Here is a 21,925-nt window from a genome sequence, read left to right as displayed (position 1 = left end):
AGAAAACATGTGACATGATGTTGGAATCATCTCATGTGACAAAATGTAAATCGAGAAACGAAATAGCTATGTTTCACCCCAAGAAACTGAAATAATTCTGCCAGGAATGGTTTCAACGTAACAATGAGCCACGTTGATTTATATTACATCTGTGAGGTTGTTCTTAGTTCTACAATTTTATGGGAAAAGGTTTCACATATTTTAAATAGTCAACCGGTGCCTCTCTTAATCATGTACTCTGTGTGGCTTATTGGATCAAAATATGGTGAAGAAAGTATAGTTTAAAATGAGATATGATTTTAGCCGGTTTAAAGACAAATCGTCAAGATTATGTGAGGATCACACGTTTGTGTATATTTTGATTGATAGACAGAAGAGGCCAATGAAAATCATTCTTTGTGAATATGGTTGGTCTATAGGTGTGTCAATAATTGAGCCTGAGAAATATTAACCAATAGATTTGTCAGATTTGGTGACATGGAATCTAAGGGGCGGGCACAAAATCTCTTATATAGTCAGGGAGACCATTCTTTTAGCGCACTCTAAGAAAGGAAGCCAAGCCACTGGTTTTTTTTTATTGGCACAAGAGTTGTTCTACCTTCAAAGTAAAAATGAGGGAAATCGTGCATCTTCAGGCTGGACAGTGTGGAAACCAGATCGGCGCTAAGGTTTGTCATCTGTTTTATTAATTTGACGCAAATCGTGCGATAAATAACTGCGTAAAATCGCAGTTTCTTTGTATGCGTGTCCAGTTAACCACACCCAAAGAACTGTATTGTTAATGGAAATGCAAGCAATTCATATTCCTAACCTATATTGATTACCGTTATTGTTTTGATGGGAGAGTGGGAAGAAGAGGAAAAAAAGCGTTGGTAATTATTTTTATGCGCTACTCTATTTTTATTCGACCGGTTTTATTTGGACTGGAATGATCCTTAAACTATAGACTACTGGCGAGCGAGACAATATACATAAATGTGTATTAAGAAATTGTTTTATTAAATGTAAAATTGATCGATTAAATGTGGGTATGGATAACTACTTTACTCGCCCTACTGCAATGCGCAAAGGGGGAAGTAGGCCTCTGATGCCATATTCCAAGTAATCTGTTAAATAGCGACTACATTTCAGTTATTGTCGCAATAAACATATTTCTTGGGGGTGGGGAAATGGGACATTTGTTCAATCCCATATTATGACCCACATTCGTATCATTGATAGCACGCCGCGCCCGGTTTTTTGGCAGATGTGGGCGGTGTTTCATCAAGTGACGTTTCGACATTTTCAAAACCATTGCTAATGGATTTCAGCCAATCGGAGGTCATGCCGCGCGCGCGGAATTTTACGGGAGGGAGATTTTCATTCCAGATACCTAACCATACATTTTATGTACCTATAATGAACCATGCAATATAGTCGAATTGATCATTGACGTGATCAAATGGCATATTGAAACAATCTAATTGATTAGGCCTACCACGCATTTGATTAACGGATCACACTTTGAATGGCATATTAGCCTACCTGATATGAATTCTATTTTGTGCTGTAGACTAAATCCGAATGCTCTTCTTGCAGTTCTGGGAGGTGATCAGTGACGAACATGGCATTGACCCAACTGGTACATACCATGGGGACAGTGACCTTCAGCTCGACAGGATCAACGTCTACTACAATGAAGCCTCAGGTAAGCCTTGTTCGTCTAATGTAGAACCACATTTGTCAAATTCCTTATCCCTCCCAATTGATTATGTATGGTTCTGACATTGCTCTTTATTTTCCTCCTGGTTGTCTAGGTGGTAAATACGTGCCTCGTGCCGTGCTTGTCGACTTGGAGCCAGGGACCATGGACTCTGTGAGATCTGGCCCCTTCGGCCAGATCTTCAGACCTGACAACTTTGTGTTCGGTAGGTCTCTGCTTCATATTTGTACAGTATTTTTTTTTATTATATTCATAATGTCGCCTGTACATAAACTGAATAGAGTACTAGACTACAATAATTTATCCAATATCTTGTTTTGCAGGCCAGAGTGGTGCTGGAAACAACTGGGCCAAGGGCCATTACACAGAGGGAGCTGAGCTGGTGGACTCAGTCCTGGATGTTGTGAGGAAGGAAGCTGAGAGCTGTGACTGTCTGCAAGGTTTCCAGCTCACCCACTCACTAGGAGGTGGAACCGGCTCTGGCATGGGCACCCTGCTCATCAGCAAGATCCGTGAAGAGTACCCCGATCGCATCATGAACACCTTCAGCGTGGTGCCCTCACCCAAAGTATCAGACACTGTGGTGGAGCCCTACAATGCCACCCTGTCAGTCCACCAGCTAGTGGAGAACACTGACGAGACCTTCTGCATTGACAACGAGGCTCTCTACGACATCTGCTTCCGTACCCTCAAACTCACTACTCCCTCCTACGGAGACCTCAACCACCTGGTGTCGGCGACTATGAGCGGTGTCACAACCTGCCTGCGGTTCCCAGGACAGCTCAACGCTGACCTCCGTAAGCTTGCTGTCAACATGGTGCCCTTCCCCCGTCTCCACTTCTTCATGCCTGGCTTCGCCCCCCTCACCAGCAGGGGAAGCCAGCAGTACCGCTCCCTCACTGTGCCTGAGCTCACCCAGCAGATGTTCGATGCCAAGAACATGATGGCCGCCTGCGACCCCCGCCACGGACGCTACCTTACAGTGGCTGCCATCTTCCGTGGACGCATGTCCATGAAGGAGGTGGATGAGCAGATGCTGAACGTGCAGAACAAGAACAGCAGCTACTTCGTTGAATGGATCCCCAACAACGTCAAGACTGCTGTTTGTGACATTCCTCCCCGTGGCCTCAAGATGGCTGCTACCTTCATCGGCAACAGCACAGCCATCCAGGAGCTGTTCAAGCGTATCTCAGAGCAGTTCACAGCCATGTTCAGGCGTAAGGCTTTCCTCCATTGGTACACCGGAGAAGGTATGGATGAGATGGAGTTCACTGAGGCTGAGAGCAACATGAATGACCTGGTGTCTGAGTACCAGCAGTACCAAGATGCCACCGCTGAGGAGGAGGGAGAGTTTGAAGAGGAGGGAGAAGAGGAGCTGGCCTAAATGTTTGTAATTGTGCACATCCAAGCTGTATAATTCACTGACATGTCAGTCTTGACCTTTCCAGTGTTCCGTTACCTGTCCTTTTGTTTTGTCACCTCTGCTATTCCTGTCATTTCTTGTCTGTACAGAAACATGTCAATAAAATTTATTTTGTTTAATGTGCCGTATTCCTCCATTTAATGGTTGCTTCAATAATAGCCAGCTCAGTAATCACATGTCACACATTATTCTGACAACCAGTTTTTCAACTAGGCAATTGGTCAAGTGGTGAAAACATTCAAATGACAAATGTATTGTAACCACAGTTTCATAATTGTAGTGCAGGTGTTGGTGCATTTATGAAGTCATTGATGTATGTTTTCTATACATAGTAAGATGAGGGGCTACAGTGTTCCCCAGCACAATTGTGCTAGTTCTGAGGCATAAGCTCAGGTTTTTGCATGTTTTGCCATGCCTCTGAAATCTGATTAGTGAGCTAAACTCATGGTAAATCTGTTTTGAATTAGCCATTCAAGCTATGATTTAGTCTGACATAACATGCACTAATAACCATGCTAGTTATCCAAGGACTTTGTCCCCTGTGATGTTGACAGACCAAATTGGCAAGTAAAGTGGTGTTTTATAAACCCTCTAGTTCCTTATTTCGATGTTAGCGCGCACATAAATATACACATGTAGACTATCATGAAGTTTATTGCTAATTTGGCTGACAAAGTCAAAGGTGTAAGAGCAATATTAGAACATGCCTGTCCATTCACCATTTATGACATGGGTTGAACTTGACAAACTAAAATCTGCATTTACACAAGCAGCCCATATCTGGTGTTTTTATTTCACTAATTGGCCTCTTGACCAAGCAGACCAGCTCTGAAAGATATCTGATGTAGGGAAAAATAATCAATTTGCTGCCTGGATGGGGCATTTTCAGCAACAACAAAAAATATATGTTGGATAGGGCATTTCGGTTTCAGTTGTGCAAATATCCTTGGCTGACACCTGACACAGTGAAAAGCTTATCTCTACTGAATTATGATTCAGTTGTAAACTAGCTGGCTGGTTAATACTGGGAGCCTATTGTATGTTGAGCCCTGAAACTGTTACGTCAATGTCTAATGCAAAGTCCCACAACTGCCCGGCACATTACTGAGGTAATGTTTTTACCAGCATGATTGCACACCTCAATGGTTTAAAATAGACAATAGTGGGACATTGAAATACAGTTGGAAAATATACGCTTTGGGAAAATATTTATTCAATAAGGGGACTTTTGGAGCGATCTGATTGTGGTCACCAGGTGGGGGTGTTTAAGATTTTATTCGTTTCCACAGGAAATAGGACAGGATACTGGTAGCCAATAGCAGTAGAGTCCAGCAACACACCTTCTTCACCTGGCCCTCCAAGTCCTGCTTCTGCCCAAAGCGGGACACAAATCCTGTCTGCCATCAACAGAAAATGTGATTAGATCCCAGGAATTAAACAGAATTTAAGATTCACAACAACAACAACAACAGGACAACCTAACATTTTAAACTGTAGTCTAGTGCTCTGTTCAATCACATCTGCTTTAGCCGACATCCTTAATAAAGCTATGTCCTTGTTTTGGCGATGTCGGAGGTGGATCTGCATTAGAGTTGTCAAATTCACAAGCGGCTCCTGGCATTATACCTAAAGCGGACATTGCCATTGGCTGCAGAGTCGCATGAAAAGAAATCCCATGCAGCCAGCCTTGTTACCAAGTTTGAACCCTGGAATATGAGCTGTAATCTACACCTCAATTAGACTGATAAAAACCCTCATTATTTGATTTTATGATGTTATAATTGGAGCGTAATTATTTCTATATAGCTTACACTTTCTTGTTCTGAACTTCTAACGGGAGTGGGGCGGGTGTGGCTTCGTGACAATGATCGGAAGATCAGATGCTCACCGATTTGACGGCTCCAACGCCGCCAAAACATCCATTATGTGGCTGTCTGCCATCACTGGTTAACGCTTGATCTGATTGAATCTAGGCCATAGGCTTACTTTGCCAGTGAAGAACCTTGACTAGTAAACTTACCCATCCACCCTTGTCCCGAATCTCTGGACAGATGACCCTCTCCACGTAACCCCCCACACACTCCTTAAGCTGGGGCAGGATTCCCCCCATGCCCCTCTCATGGCAGTGCAGGGCCATCTGGCCAGCCAGCACATACACAGACAGCACCGCACTCCAGGCCAGGTCCCGTCGGCGCCCCCCGGGGGTGGTGGTGGCAAAGTGCTCATCCAGGATGGCGGTTAGCATGGGACAGGCTGTGGCCTCGGTCACATCGTGGAAGACACGTGGCCAACGCCTGAAGAAGATGGGGAACCTAACTAGCAGCTCATCCCCAGCATGGCGCAGGGCTGCTGCTGTAGCAGTAGGGGGTGGGCCAATGTGGCCGTCGGGCCCTGCGATCACATAGTTTATATAGTCATGTAACATCAGATAGGCCTCTCGTACCAGGGGGTCAGGGCTGTTTATGCCACCCCTGCTCTCTAGCCCCTCTGACTGACCCATCGCCTCCGGCTGACTGACACCCTGTCGCAAATCACAACGCTGTGATTTGCATTAGAGCAGTGGGCCATTCACAGATAAACAGTCCCTGTGCCAAGTTGCCATCAGCCATCCTCTCAGCAATGTCAATTCCTCATCGAGGGTTAGAGATCCAATCACCTGAAACCACAAAGAAATCATCAACCTCTGCACTGTACATGTTGAACGGCACAGTGGGTAAAAAACCATGTAGCACTTATTATACCTTTTATAAACAAAACAAGTGGAATTCTTTTCAGTTAATGTTAGTCAAATCTGTGCATTTCTCCAACTCCATTATGATGTTTGTTAGACTAATATCATATTACACAGACATATCATACAATATTTGAATATAACATTCTTAAATATCAACTAATAAAGCAAATGTGCACATTTCCAATAAACAACACTAGCAATCAACAGAGAAAGTATTTAAAACTCACCCCTTCCCTTCCACCAAAACACAAGTGGTACCAAGACACACACATACACACACACAAACACAAAAAGGAATTAGTGGTGCAGGTGGCGGAACAACAGCGGGTCCAAAGCAGTATATAGTTCAGCAGGAGTGGGTCGTCAAACGGTCCGCTCGTTGCTGCCTTTACCCAGGCTAAATTTAGAGGCCTTGTTGGAAACTGACACTGAACTCCTGCGTCATATGCACAATCATCAACCCTCTGACACACATCCCCATTCCAACACAAGCAAAGTTAAATATAGATCTTAGAGTGTGTGTGTGTGTGGCTCAGTGTAGAAACAGGTTCATTTGAAGTCTGTGAGATCATACTGGTGAAGACAGTCAAAGAGGAGGCAGGCCAAAATAAAGTCATCAGTTGATAGGTTTAATATTTCACTGAGCAATTTCACTGAAAACCATTCAGAGATGTTTCTTTTTGGATTCTGCCCTCATCAAAACCAGATTTCATACTGTGATGTTGTGCAGCCTTACATAGATGTACAATTATACCGTTTTAGCTCTGGAACATTTGTCATTGATGTTTGATTGTGGTATTTTAATTCAGAGACCACAAACACACACACACTCACACAGCATCAAGATTAACATACAACAACAATCCTACTCCTTCACATACAGATTTAGCATTGATTGTGTTTCTTCCAGTGAGCTTCTTTCAGCCTGTCTGTAATCTGTGTGGTGCCAGTCAGGGGAATGTGGTAAGGAGGCGTAGGCTTTATGAGGTGCTATCCTCTATTGACCATTGTTTTCCTCCAATGGGAGTCTGCCAATCTACCTATCTGTTCCTCCACCAGGAATAATGCTGACCAATGGAGTGCAAGGCAATAAAAGCCGCATGCAAGCACTTGGACTTCCACTAGGATGCAGTGGTGTGTCACTAAACAGATTTGAGCTTGTGAGTTGCAGTCAGTATTGAACTGTAAATGATGGTTTTGCAATACTGTAAGTTTGTAATTGATTGAAATAACAGAGACCAGGAAATGGTTTCCTTTGTACTTCCTCCCCTGCAGCTTTGTATATACAACCAGTATATTGTATGGCCATGGCACCAGCAACATGGAAACAATAATTTATCTCTAACACATTGTCAAGCATTTTGGGTTTCAATACATTTGTTTTTATTCTTGTGATTACGCATATTGCAACCAAATAATTGTATGTTGATTTAAAGAGACAAAAAGAAAGGGTTCTTATTGCGACAGTGTATGGCTTAATGACGCACTCATGTTCATGTGTGCATCTACACTGGCCTGTGTGTTAACTATCTCCGTACCCGTTAATCTGATGGAGCACTTGGGGATCAATCAGATGCACTCATTTACATTGACATTTTAGTCATCTAGCAGACGCTCTTATCCAGAGAAATTTACAGGCTCAATTAGGGTTAAGTCATGTAGTCCTGTTTACTCCGTTGATTTATAAGTGAAGACAAAGACCAGCTCAAGTAGCATCGTCAGCAGCTCCGTGTGTTTGCCCATCTGGCACATACTGTACATGCAGAAGGAGATATGAAAAATGACAAGTCTCCTCATCCTTCCCCATAGATAGATGCCGAATGAGAGACGTGCTTTATTATTCTTCAACATTCAACAGACAGACAATGCTAGAACGTTACAATGAGTGTCTAACATGGTTCCCCTCCTCAGAGACAGGAGACAGGGTGCAGGGGAAGTGACATCGTTGATAGTACCTGCTATCAGGGCTCTCATATGTTCATGTGGCAACATCTGCAGGGGGGGAACTTCCTGTCTAGAGTTTTACTGTAGGCTACAGGGCCCTTTGAAGTTGGTTCAGTCCCTGCCAGGGAAACTAAAGTGTTTAACCAGATGAAACAAAATCACTCTGACAGTTTCATCTGACAAGCTGATTACAAGATAATTGCTTTCCAACACCAGCTTTGGTTGAGAGCTGAAGTATTTGAGAGTACGTGAGTATGTTGCTTACTGTAGTTTCTATGTCCTTGGTGAAAAATAGACTACAAGACCAAAAGTATGTGGACACCTGCTCGTCGAATATCTCATTCCAAAATTGTGGGCATTAATATGGAGTTAGTCCCCCCTTTGCTGCTATAACAGCCTCTACTCTTCTGGGAAGGCGTTCCACTAGATATTGGAACATTCAGACACAAAAGCATTAGTGAGGTCGGCACTGATGTTGGGCCATTCTGCTGCCAATCTTTGTCTATGTAGATTGCATGGCCGTGTGCTCGATTTTATACATCTGTCAGCAACGGGTGTGGCTAAAATAGCCGAATCCACTAATATGAAGGGTTGTCCACATACTTTTGTATATATAGTGTAGATATAGGATGTTTAATGTTTTGTCTTTCTCATACAAACAAAGGATATTGTGGAAAAATCTTGCCAGTTATGGACAATTTGATGAGAGCAAGAAATAATGATATTATTGTGTTTTACATTGCTCATTTTCATCCACTTACAGTGGGGCAAAAAAGTATTTAGTCAGCCACCAATTGTGCAAGTTCTCCCACTTTAAAAGACGAGAGAGGCCTGTAATGTTCATCATAGGTACACTTCAACTATGACAGACAAAATTTGAGAAAAAAAATCCAGAAAATCACATTGTAGGATTTTAAATGAATTTATTTGCAAAATTATGGTGGAAAATAAGTATTTGGTCACCTACAAACAAGCAAGATTTCTGGCTCTCACAGACCTGTAACTTATTCTTCAAGAGGCTCCTCTGTACTCCACTCGTTACCTGTATTAATGGCACCTGTTTGAACTTGTTATCAGTATAAAAGACACCTGTCCACAACCTCAAACAGTCACACTCCAAACTCCACTATGGCCAAGACCAAAGAGCTGTCAAAGGACACCAGAAACAAAATTGTAGACCTGCACCAGGCTGGGAAGACTGAATCTGCAATAGGTAAGCAGCTTGGTTTGAAGAAATCATCTGTGCGAGCCATTATTAGGAAATGGAAGACATACAAGACCACTGATAATCTCCCTCGATCTGGGGCTCCACGCAAGACCTCACCCCGTGGGGTCAAAATGATCACAAGAACGGTGAGCAAAAATCCAAGAAACACATGGGGGGACCTAGTGAATGACCTGCAGAGAGCTGGGACCAAAGTAACAAAGCCTACTATCAGTAACACACTACGCCGCCAGGGACTCAAATCCTGCAGTGCTAGACGTGTCCCCCTGCTTAAGCCAGCACATGTCCAGGCCCGTCTGAAGTTTGCTAGAGAGCATTTGGATGATCCCGAAGAAGATTGGGAGAATGTCATATGGTCAGATAAAACGAAAATATAACTTTTTGGTAAAAACTCAACTTGTCATGTTTGGAGGACAAAGAATGCTGAGTTGCATCCAAAGAACACCATACCTACTGTGAAGCATGGGGGTAGAAACATCATGCTTTGGGGCTGTTTTTATGCAAAGGGACCAGGACGACTGATCCGTGTAAAGGAAAGAATGAATGGGGCCATGTATCGTGAGATTTTGAGTGAAAACCTCCTTCCATCAGCAAGGGCATTGAAGATGAAATGTGGCTGGGTCTCAGCATGACAATGATCCCAAACACACCGCCCGGGCAACGAAGGAGTGGCTTCGTAAGAAGCATTTCAAGGTCCTGGAGTGGCCTAGCCAGTCTCCAGATCTCAACCCCATAGAAAATCTTTGGAGGGAGTTGAAAGTCCGTGTTGCCCAGCAACAGCCCCAAAACATTACTGCTCTAGAGGAGATCTGCATGGAGGAATGGGCCAAAATACCAGCAACAATGTGTGAAAACCTTGTGAAGACTTACAGAAAACGTTTGACCTCTGTCATTGCCAACAAAGGGTATATAACAAAGTATTGAGATAAACTTTTGTTATTGACCAAATACTTATTTTCCACCATAATTTGCAAATAAATGCATTAAAAATCCTACAATGTGATTTTCTGGATTTTTTTTTCTAATTTTGTCTGTCATAGTTGAAGTGTACCTATGATGACAGGCCTCTCTCATCTTTTTAAGTGGGAGAACTGGCACAATTGGTGGCTGACTAAATACTTTTTTCCCCCACTGTATATCTGCCCCCCAAGACCACATGTACATGGATATCTCTCTCTTTCTACTGGTTCATTGCTTCTCTCCCTGCCGAGAGGTTTTCAGAGCTTCCCCAGCATCACACACACATTAACACATTCAACTGGTCTGAGACCAGAAATGTGGAATATTATAATTTGACTGCTTGATCGCATGTTGTTTCTCTGGGAAAATACAGGTCTTTGCTGGAACCTGAAAGAATCATGTAGAGCTTCACTGTGAAATGTGAAAGCAATGCTAAACTACAGGACTGTTTTGGGAGAACATGCATGGGAGAATCAGCTGTTCTGGACTACTGTGTGATCACGCTCTCCACAGCCGATGTGAGAAAGACCTTTAAACAGGTCAACATTCACAAGGCCGCAGGGCCAGGTGGATTTCCAGCACATGTACTCCGAGCATGCGCTGACCAACTGGCAAGTGTCTTCACTGACATTTTCAACCACTCCCTGTCTGAGTCTGTTATACCAACATGTTCCAAGCAGACCACGATAGTCCCTATGTCCAAGAACACTAAGGTAACCTGCCTAAATGACTACCGAACCGTAGCACTCACGTCTGTAGCCATGAAATGCTTTGAAAGGCTGGTCATGGCTCACATCAACACCATTATCCCAGGAACCCTAGATCTACTCCAATTTGCATACCGCACAAACAGATCCACAGATGATGCAATCTCTATTGCACTCCACATTGCTCTTTCACATCTGGACAAAAGGAACACCTATGTGAGAATGCTATTCATTGACTACAGCTCAGCGTTTAACACCATAGTGCCCTCAAAGCTCATCACTAAGCTAAAGACCCTGGGACTTAACACTGTGCAACTGGATCCTAGACTTCCTGATGGGCCGCCCCCAGGTTGTAATGGTAGGTAACAACACATCTGCCACGCTCATCCTCAACACGAGGGCCCCTCAGGGGTGTGTGCTCAGTCCCCTCCTCAACTCCCTGTTCACTCATGACTGCACGGCCAGGCACGACTCCAACACCATCATTAAGTTTGCTGGTGACACAACAGTGGTAGGCCTGATCACCGACAATGATGAGACAGCCCATAGGGAGGAGGTCAGAGACCTGACCGTGTGGTGCAAGGACACAACCTCTTCCTCAACGTGATCAAGACAAAGGAGATGATTGTGGACTACAGGAAAAGGAGGACCGAGCACGCTCCCATTCTCATCGATGGGGCTGTAGGGGAGCAGGTTAAGAGAGGAGCAGGTTCAGATCATCAAAAGATTTTACAGCTGCACCATCGAGAGCATCCTGACGGGTTACATCACTGCCTGGTATGGCAACTGCTCGGCCTCCGACCGCAAGGCACTACAGAGGGTGGTGTGTATGGCCCAGTATATCACCGGGGCCAAGCTTCCTGCCATCCAGGACCTCTATACCAGGCAGTGTCAGAGGAATGCCCTAAAAAATGTTAAAGACTCCAGCCACCCTAGTCACAGAATGTTCTCTCTGCTACCGCACGTCAAGCGGTACCGGAGTGCCAAGTCTAGATTCAAGAGGCTTGTAAACAGCTTCAACCCCCAAGCCATAAGATTCCTGAACAGCTGATCAAATGGCTACCCAGACTATTTGCATTGCCCCCTCCCCTCTTCTACACTGCTGCTACTCTCTGTCATCATCTTTGCATAGTCACTTTAACTCTACCTACATGTACATATTACCTCAATTACCTCGACACCGGTGCCGCCACACATTGACTCTCTACCGGTGCTGTCACGCCCTGACCTTAGCGATCCTTTTTATTCTCTATTTTGGTTAGGTCAGGGTGTGACTAGGGTGGGTACTCTAGTTTTTGCATTTCTATGTTGGCCTGGTATGGTTCCCAATCAGAGGCAGCTGTCTATCGTTGTCTCTGATTGGGGATCATATTTAGGCAGCCTTTTTTCCACCTGTTTTGGGTGGGATCTTGTTTTTGTGTAGCTGCCTGTGAGCAGCCCAGAACGTCACATCTCGTTTCAGTCTGTATTGTTTTTGGTGAGGTGCATATTTATTAAACATGTGGAACTCTAAGTACGCTGTGCCTTGGTCCATTCATTCCAACGATCGTGACAGGTACCCTCTGTATATAGCCCCTCTATTGTTATTCACTGCTGCTCTTTAATTATTTGTTACTCTTATCTCTTATTTTTTGTTATTTAAATGTGTGTCTTTAAGTAATTTTTGATATTTTTATTACATTTTGTGTTTTCTTAAAACAGCATTATTGGTTAAGGGTAAGTAAGCATTTCACTGTAAGGTCTACCTACACCTGTTGTATTTGGCTCGTGTGACTATTAACATTTGATTTGAAGAACATCTAGCAACAGGAAAGCTGTAGAAACGGCATACAAAGACAGCACAATAACATCCCCACAACTCATCCTCTGTCATCCACGGCAAATAGCCTCCCAATCAAGACAAAGAAGGAAAAGGAAACATTAGAGACTTGACCAGTGGTGAAAATGAACACAGAGGATTTAAGATGGAAGATGAATCTTGTGACCTCTGCGTGCTACACATTGTAATGACTAGAAAAAGCAGAAACACAAACAGTTTTTTGCTCTATCAATTGGAACAATATGCTCCTTCCATCCTGTCTGTCTGTTATCTGTAATGCATTTGTACGTATATCTCTTGTGTTCAGGAAGTTTCTTATCTACACAGAACTTGAAACACTGAAGTTTTCTATAAAAACACTCAGCTCAATACAAAGCTGCAAGATGACTAAGAAAGGTAAAAAAGGAGACAAGTGAATGGAAAAACACCCCCTCTATACCTTTGTTTTGTGTGAGCCTCCTATCACCCTCACAGAGGGAGGGCTGGGCAGAAAGAGGAGAAATTGCTCTGAATTTGACAGTAATTGAAAATACCTATACCTCCCTATCTCTACCTGGCCTCAAACATCCACTCCCGTCTCCCTCCCCTGTTACTGCCTTTTATTCCAAACCAGTCTTAATGGCTTCCCTACCCAAACCTGTTCTCAGTCTCCCACCAGACTGAATTTATGCAATCAATTGAGGTCCATTTAGTGTCTGGAGGAGAGGTGACCCACTTGTGTTCTGTGTCCCGCTGTCTCCCACCCCACCTCCATTCCGCCAATTGAAGGCGTTGATGCCCGCTATTGTTTCCCCCTCTGCCAGGAAGGAAATTAGGGACCCATCAGGCGTAGATGGAGGAAATTAGGGGACCCCTCAGGCGAGGATAGCAGTTATCGATTTCTACCTTCTCCTCCAAATGTTCTTGTGCTGTACAAGCTCTTCAGATACCAAGCCAAGTCCGAGAAGGTGTTAAAGCTAGAATCCTTCATTTAAAAAATAAAACAAATGTTTAGTTGTAATCATGTTTTGAGGCTATTCAGTGTTTGTTTACATTTACATTGTTTACAAATATTGGAGTAAAACAATGCTCATGAGGCTTTTATAAGTTATATTCTTCAAGAATCAATGGGTATATCTCATTACTTTATAGGTCCAAAAGTGGATGTAGCATCTAACGATTCTAGCTTTAGGTTCTTTACTGTAGATGCAGAAGCCACATTTCCTTCATGCTGGGACGATGACAGTAGAGAGATGAATGATGAACGTGTCTCTCTGAATGGTTATCTACCTGTGATCGCTGTCTGACTCGGCCTCTGCTTCTGAAGTTAACCTCCACAATCTTCACATTTTTCTTCATAAAGTTATGCAGGTGATCATATAAAATATATATATGTACTGTATCTCAGATATGGTGAGCTCTATGGGGGACAGTAAATTATATGGATAGAATACAGTTTTGAGGTCCAGGTCAGGTTAAGGTAGAGTGGGTGCTGAGCCTCCTAAAGTGGTCAGCTGTTATTCAAGTGTCCTCTCTTTATATTACCCTACATTAGCAGTTAGACCCATTGGACCAACCAGCTTTAAACCTCTTCTCCACCTCCCAAACCTCTCCAAACCTGGATGAATTTAGCAAGCTATTAAAATGTATAACAGTCTCTACCAATGTGCTAGGACCTTGGCATACAGAAATAGAGCTGAGAGAATGTTCTGTTCATTGTTGAGGAGGGGTGAGAGTTGACTCTCCTGTGGAATATGAGCTGTCTCTCCATACCAATAACTCCCTCTCACTGTCAGACGTGTGACATGATGAGAGCTCACCCACTGGAATCTGTATCACTCTCAACCAGCACTGTCTGACTGTTCTTCACCACATTAACATGTTCAACTACAGATATACCTCTTGTTTATATAACGGAAGCCTCTACTCAATTAGAGCGCCTGGGGTGAAAAGAAGAACGGGCACACACACATAAATACACACAAACAGACACACTCTCTCTCGCTTATCGCTCTATCGCTCTCTCGCTCAAGGACAAGAGATACGGCATGTGATCACCTACAATCTGAATTTGAGGAAATTTAATACAAATAACAATTGTGACAAAGATCCAACAGAGTGTTGCATCAGCAGACACTTACAGAAACACCACAGTCCTTAACGTGAATTGACTTTTCCTTTTTCAACTCTATCCCACAATTACTCTGACAGCTTTGTTTCTCACCATCTATTTCTGAATTCCCACATCAATTACTGCTTGCGTTTTGCCCTTTAATCCTCCCTATTGATCATATAAGGCATTACATTGCAATGCATAATAACTGAAGTTTAGCCTATAGTTCCAGGCCTGTCAACAGAGGTAGAATATAGTTAGTGAGGGAATTCGAGCGCTATTTAAGGCTAGCCACTCTCAACCCCAACCAAGAAGTACTGTGGCCTCCTTGCCACAACCACAGAGCCAGTAGAGTAGGGATCATGGAGCTCACAGCGAGTATAAAGACCACATTTAGGACTCGATTCATTGCCTAGCGTTGAAGATCACCGATGTAGCATGATTTACATTTAAAAGTAATTTCCTATTGAGCTCGGACATTGCCTTTAAATTTAATCGAGCCCTTACTTTGTATTTTCTTTATGAATCCCTCTCATGGGACATGTCCACAGCCTGAAGGCATACTAGGACCTAGGTGTGTGGGGCAAGCTGCATCCATCCACACTCTGATCCAGAAGGGGTCCGACAGTTTGATCTGCTCTGAGGTCATAATAGAAAATGTTGATCAACAAGCTGTGCAAACACACAGAACCCGATTAGGCTTTGGGGATTTTGAGATTGGAGGTCTGTGGATGCTGCCAACAGGTCTGGACCTGTTGGAGTGGAACAAGTCAAATGTGAGTCTAAACTGAGCAAAGGGTAAAGGGTTATTACAATGTTGTGATACGTTAATGTCCCTTTATTTTAGGAGATTATGGAATTGTTGCATGATTGTATTGAATGTTTATCTAATGGAGGGCATTAAGAGGTATGCTGTTGAGTTGTTGATGTTATACTGATCCAGTTTGTGTTTTTGTTATTGCAAACATAGGACATACAAAGACCCGGTAAACATAAGACATAGCCTTTCCACTGCTGCTGTTGCTGACTTTTTTGTGGTGAACTGTGAGCTATGGCATCCTGAGACATCCTATGTGTCAAGAGGAAGAATGCTCTGAAGTTGTGTAGTAGAGACAATACAGTTGTGGTCACAGACGGTGAGGCCAGGTGGTCCTCTGGGTCCTGGCAGTGAGGTGGGGGGCGAGTAGGGAGGCGGGGGGAGGGGGGGGGGGGGCTAGAAGGGGGACGGGGGGGGGGGGGGACTGGTCAGAGGGAGACATTATCCTGCTGCCTCACTGAACTCCAAATCAAACCAGATGGACTAATTTATGGCCAATTAGCTCCAGTATTGTGAGTGGAGTCTGACTCACCTAACACAATTATACCTTTTATCTTTATTCAGAGGAAAGCCAACAGCTGTAAAGCTAGATATGTTTTGGTGGGGATTTAACCACACCCCCCTAAGAGAGTTAGAGTCATGATTGTGATCATGCTCATGGAGGCAGAAGAAGGGACTGGAAGACAAATAACTGAAGTTTGAGAACTGGAATAAGCAAGCAGAATATGTGTGGGGTCCGTGGGTGTATGAGCACGGGTAGCCATAGATACAGTGCATTCGGAAAGTATTCAGACACTTTCCCTTTTCCAAATTGTTTTACGTTACAGCCTTATTCTAAAATGGATTCAATTATTATTAATCTACACACAATACCCCATAATTACAAAGCAAAAACAGGTCTTTAGAAATGTTTGCTAATTTATAAAAAATAAAAAACAGAAATACCTTATTTACATAAGTATTCAAACCCTGACATTGAGCTCAGATGCATCATGTTTACATTGATCATTGTTGAGATGTTTCTACAACTTTATTGGAGTCCACCTGTGGTAAATTCAATTGATTGGATATGATTTGGAGAGGCACACACCTGTCTACCTAAGATCCCACAGTTGACAGTGCATGTCTGAGAAAAAAACAAGCCATGAGGTCGTAGGAATTTTCCATAGAATTCCGAGACAGGATTGTGTCGAGGCACAGATCTAGGGAAGGGTACCAAAAAAGGTCTGCAGCAGTGAAGGTCCCCAAGAACACAGTGGCCTCCATCATTCTTAAATGGAAAAAGCATGGAACCACCATGACTCTTCCTGGAGCTGGCCGCCCGGACAAAATGAGCATTCGGGGGAGAAGGGCCTTGGTCAGGCAGGTGACCAAAAACCTGATAGTCACTCTGACAGAGCTCCAGAGTTCCTCTGTGGAGATGGGAGAAACTTCTAGAAGGATAACCATCTCTGCAGCACTCCACCAATCAGGCCTTTATGGTAGAGTGGCCAGACGGAAGCCACTCCTCAGTAAAAGGCACATGGCAGCCCGCTTGGAGATTGCCAAAAAGCACCTAAAGGACTCTCAGACCATGAGAAGCAAGATTCTCTGGTCTGATTCAACTCTTTGGCCTGAATGCCAAGCGTCACGTCTGGAGGAAACCTGGCACCATCCACCAAGCATGGGGGTGGCAGCGGCATTCTGTGGGGATGTTTTTTAGCAGCAGCGATTGGGAGACTAGTCAGGATCGAAGGAAAGATGAACGGAGCAAAGTACAGAGAGATCCTTGATGAAAACATGTGTAACGGATGTGAAACGGCTAGTCAGCGGTGGTGCGCGCTAAATAGCGTTTCAATCGGTGACGTCACTTGCTCTGAGACCTTGAAGTAGTAGTTCCCCTTGCTCTGCAAGGGCCGCGGCTTTTGTGGAGCGATGGGTAACGATGCTTCGTGGGTGACTGTTGTTGATGTGTGCAGAGGGTCCCTGGTTAGAGCCCGGGTATGGGCGAGGGGACGGTCTAAAGTTATACTGTTACACATGCTCCAGAGTGCTCAGGACCTCAGACTGGGGTGAATTTTCACCTTCCTACAGGACAACGACCCTAAGCACACAGCCAAGACAACACAGGAGTGGCTTCGGGACAAGTCTCTGAATGTCCTTGAGTGGCACAGCCAGAGCCCGGACTTGAACCCATTCGAACATCTCTGGAAAGACCTGAAAATAGCTGTGCAGCAATGTTCCCCATCCAAACTGACAGAGCTTATGAGGATCTACAGAGAAGAATGGGAGAAACTCCCTAAATACAGGTGTGTCAAGCTTGCAGCATGGTGCAGCATGGTGCATCCTTAGTTGGATGCATCCTTAGTTACCTAAGGAGACTCGAGGCTGTAATCGTTGCCAGAAGTTCTTCAACAAAGTACTGAGTAAAGGGTCTGAATACTTATGTAAATGTGATATGCTGAGGGGGGGAAACAATTGAATCAATTTTAGAATAAAAGCTGTAACTTAACAAAATGTGTAAAAGGCAATGGGTCTGAATACTTTCCAAACGCACTGTAACTGATGGGGTTTACAGAGTGTGCGGTTTGGATTCGGGATATTGGGGAAAGGGTCAAACATATCGATTGGGTTGAATGTACGTATAAATGTGGGATTATAAAAGGAAAGACTTGATATGAAAAACCACAAGGAGCCTGCATTTACAATAGTGAGTGGCCCCACACACTCAACACAAGGGTTGGTCTGGCGTTGGATATCCCATTGCTAAATGCTTCCACTGTGGAGGCAGAGGGATTGGTGGGAGTGTTTTGTTGCTGAGGGCAGTTGATGAGAGCGATTGAGTCCTGCATTGAGTCCTCTTTCATACCGCTCTCTCTCTCTCTCTCTCTCTCTCCTCTAATTGCTCTCTCTGTCACTTACTCTGCCTTTGCTTGACTCCTTTCGTGATGGTCCACTTCACTTAGCCCATAAACAACGCCCCCATCCCCCTCCACACCTTCACATTTCTCTCCCCAATGAACACAAACCGGGCTCTGCTGCCTTTCCACCTCCAAGTCATACTGGACCGTTTGCCAGCACAATTATAATTAGTTGAGGAGCTGCAGCACAGCAAGACATTTCCCTAATAGGTCTTCATCCGAGCCATGTGTGAGTTCTGTAAGAACGTTATAGAGACTGTTAAAATGATCACTTATTCAAACAAAGTGGGATTTTATCCTGAGTATGATTCCCGCTATGTTCTAGACAGAGTTGTCTAAATTGAGCTATCATAGTAACATAGCTGGGCAGAATGTGAGACAGAGACAGAGACATATGATATTACCAAGCTAAAACATGCAGTTTGCGGAATGTGCACATATAGTGGCTGTCTCACGAGCTGAGCATATCAGTACAGACAAATGTTGGTTACTGCAGTATTGGACATTACCTCCTAATGGTGGGGATGTTTGAAAGGAATTTAGGAGGGGACCTTTCAGTTTGTTGCAGTTGCACAGTCCCATGGGTATCAGCCACCAACCACGGCTGAGCTTCATGTGAGTGCCTCTCAATGAAACTGCCTTTAATTGTCCCTGCATTGTTTATCAACACTGCCAATCCCAAGTAGAGTGGAAAGACAGACCAATTTTCCCATTACTATGGGAGCAGAAAATGGAGGGGAGCCGAGGGTACTGGAGAGTCTTGCCTCTCATGAGAGCACTGCAGATGACTTCATCTCCAAGTTCAAAAACACATACAGGAGGCATGGTGTGAGGGGTGCTCACATATATACCAGATGAGGCTGGTGGGATAATCTATAGGAGGAAGGGCTCATTGTAATGGCTGGAATGGAATCAATGTGTTTGATGTGTTTGGTACCATTCCATTGATTTCATTCCAGCAATTAAAATGAGCGTGTCCTCCTATAACAACATGCAATCAAATACCTTTTAACCTCCTTAAAAGCGAATGGTTCTACCACTACATTGGAATTGAGATGAATTTCTTTATGTGAAGGAATGTTTATTTAGACTATCAGATGCAACGACAGGGAACTATGGATTAGAATGTGTGTGTGTGTGTGTGTGTGTGTGTGTGTGTGTGTGTGTGTGTGTGTGTGTGTGTGTGTGTGTGTGTGTGTGTGTGTGTGTGTGTGTGTGTGTGTGTGTGTGTGTGTGTGTGTGTATGTGTGTGTGTGTGAGAGAGAGAGAGAGAGAGAGAAGGAGATACTGCCCTGACTTACGGCTCCATGCGGCTTATCAGAGTTACTCATTGACTTACACAATTATAGAACACACAATCACAAATATCATTAGCCACCAAGAACATTTTGTATTTTGGGGAACAATCGAGTCAACTTAATCGCCTTAATAGCTCTTATTGATGTCAAGCCCAATGAAGTACAGCACAATTCACAAAGCTCAAAGACTCTTGTCTGTAACATACTAATTCCATACACATTGTGCAAACAATTCACACAAATTGGTCTCATTTTCATATATGCTTATCCCTCTCTCTCTGCAGTCACTGAGGTCATGAACAGTAGAGAATAAGCAAATAGACTGTGAGAATAGAAACCAAGATAGTAGAGTGACTGTTGGAGTGGAGTGACAGATCTCTTATCTTCTGCTACCTCGCTAAACCTTGACTGTGAATAGAAAGTTCAGTTCGACAACAGTTTGGTACGGCTCACACAGAAACAATGAGATGACAAACCACAAACTGACTTCATTAGTGGAGTGGAGAAACATGTATACAGTGGTTTGACTTGCTTGCCTTGAGCGTGTGACACACACTCACCCGCACACACATATCACATCCCCCCACGCACGCACGCGCGCATGCACGCACACACACACACACACACACACACACACACACACACACACACACACACACACACACACACACACACACACACACACACACACACACACACACACACACACACACACACACACACACACACACACACACACACTACCATGGCCCCCTATTATCTGTGTGAGCGCTGATAAGGTGTAGAGGTGCCCCATGGTTCAGTGAGGTGGGTCTCCATGGGGGTTGGCTGGGGAGAACTCTGCCCTTGGCCCTTCGCTGGCATTTCAAATGTGGGGAGGTAACATGGAGGAGGGCACTCAGGCTCTGCTTATCATCCCAGAGACCAAGGCACAGACTCTCAGTAGAGCCATGGGGAGTTGGCTTTCTGCCCTACTGCACTAGCATTAAGCATCACCACCCTGCTTCAAGAAGACCTTTCCCCCAGCTGTTTGGCTGGGCCTCTGCCAGTGTCACACACTCATAGGAAAACCACAGTCCCTTGCACACTATGAGGTGCAGACTGGCCCCTAAATCAGGTCAGCACATCTCTAACCCCAGTCTGAAATGATATCTCTCTCTGAAATGCCAGAGCACCCGACCACACAGTGACATTTCAGCTGCTGCGCCACTTCTGATCGACATCATCCTCTCCTGCTTATGTACACTACGTGACTTCAGCTCAGACAAACCTTCATGCACTGACTAAAGTGGAAGAGTGTAATGGTAGAATGATACTACAGATGTAGAATCTTAATTTGCCCAATGGAATAGTAGGGGTCAAGCCCCATAGACCGGGAAAGCAGGGGTCCAACCCCATAGGCCGGGAGAGCAGAGATCTAACACCATAGGCCGGGATAGCAAGGGTCCAACCCCATATGCCGGGATAGAAGGGGTCCAGCCCCATGGGCCGGGATAGAAGGGGTCCACAGCCCCATATGCCGGGATAGAAGGGGTCCAGCCCCATGGGCCGGGATAGAAGGGGTCCAGCCCCATAGGCCTGGAAGTCCGGGACCATACTGAGTTCAGTCCCAAAGTGGCAGTGCTCAAACTGTCAGAGCTCCCCTGGAAGGCTGGCTCTCTTATTTTAAGGACTTCAATTAGAAAGCTTGGCTGGGATGGTGTGAGTTAACTTTAATGGACAATTAGGGATAGTGTGCCTTGAAAGCATGCCCTCTTGAGGAGTGGGAGAAGGCCATTCATTACACATGGCTGCAAATCTAGAGCACAGTGTGCTGCTGGTGATGTAGAGAAGAATATCACATCTGTGAGCTATTATCAAAGACTACAGTGATACTGTATGATTGACACTCTAGACAACAATGGAAAAACTCTAACTTTAAGGTGGTGAATGTGAGGCCAAGGGAGTCAACCCAACCACACCACCAGAACACATTTTAGTGTTCAAAACTCAAACTGAACTATATACACTCAGTTCCTTGGGGATACAAATAGAGTGACGAGAGAGAATGATATACGATCTCAGTCATTCTTCTAAATTGGACAAATGTCATTTAATGAGGCCCACTCGTCTGAGCTGTGAAAGACCTCCACAATAGGGTTGAATAGAGTTGAGGCCAGCATTGTGTGTGTGTGTGTGTGTGTGTGTGTGTGTGTGTGTGTGTGTGTGTGTGTGTGTGTGTGTGTGTGTGTGTGTGTGTGTGTGTGTGTGTGTGTGTGTGTGTGTGTGTGTGTGTGTGTGTGTGTGTGTGTGTGTGTGTGTGTG

General features: G+C 44.4%; 2 protein-coding genes across 2 annotated transcripts; one reads left to right on the top strand and one right to left on the bottom strand.

Moving 5' to 3' along the window:
- Positions 1-505: 505 nt before the first annotated feature.
- On the top strand, positions 506-3,244 carry tubb2b (tubulin, beta 2b). Its single transcript, XM_021605618.2, has 4 exons — positions 506-668; positions 1,579-1,687; positions 1,797-1,907; positions 2,026-3,244. Exons 1-4 carry the CDS (start codon positions 612-614, stop codon positions 3,084-3,086), a joined length of 1,338 nt encoding a protein of 445 aa, XP_021461293.1. The 5' UTR covers positions 506-611; the 3' UTR covers positions 3,087-3,244.
- Positions 3,245-4,316: 1,072 nt separating this feature from the next.
- On the bottom strand, positions 4,317-6,324 carry bcl2l16 (BCL2 like 16). Its single transcript, XM_021605619.2, has 3 exons — positions 6,087-6,324; positions 5,146-5,781; positions 4,317-4,522 (listed from the first exon to the last, which is right to left on the bottom strand). Exons 2-3 carry the CDS (start codon positions 5,623-5,625, stop codon positions 4,391-4,393), a joined length of 612 nt encoding a protein of 203 aa, XP_021461294.2. The 5' UTR covers positions 5,626-5,781; positions 6,087-6,324; the 3' UTR covers positions 4,317-4,390.
- Between the last annotated feature and the right edge of the window lie 15,601 nt (positions 6,325-21,925).

Source organism: Oncorhynchus mykiss, chromosome 6, assembly GCF_013265735.2.
Source record: "Oncorhynchus mykiss isolate Arlee chromosome 6, USDA_OmykA_1.1, whole genome shotgun sequence".
In the NCBI taxonomy this organism is placed as follows: domain Eukaryota; kingdom Metazoa; phylum Chordata; class Actinopteri; order Salmoniformes; family Salmonidae; genus Oncorhynchus; species Oncorhynchus mykiss.
Note: the sequence above shows the minus strand (reverse complement) of the source record. Positions and strands in the feature narration are given on the sequence as shown.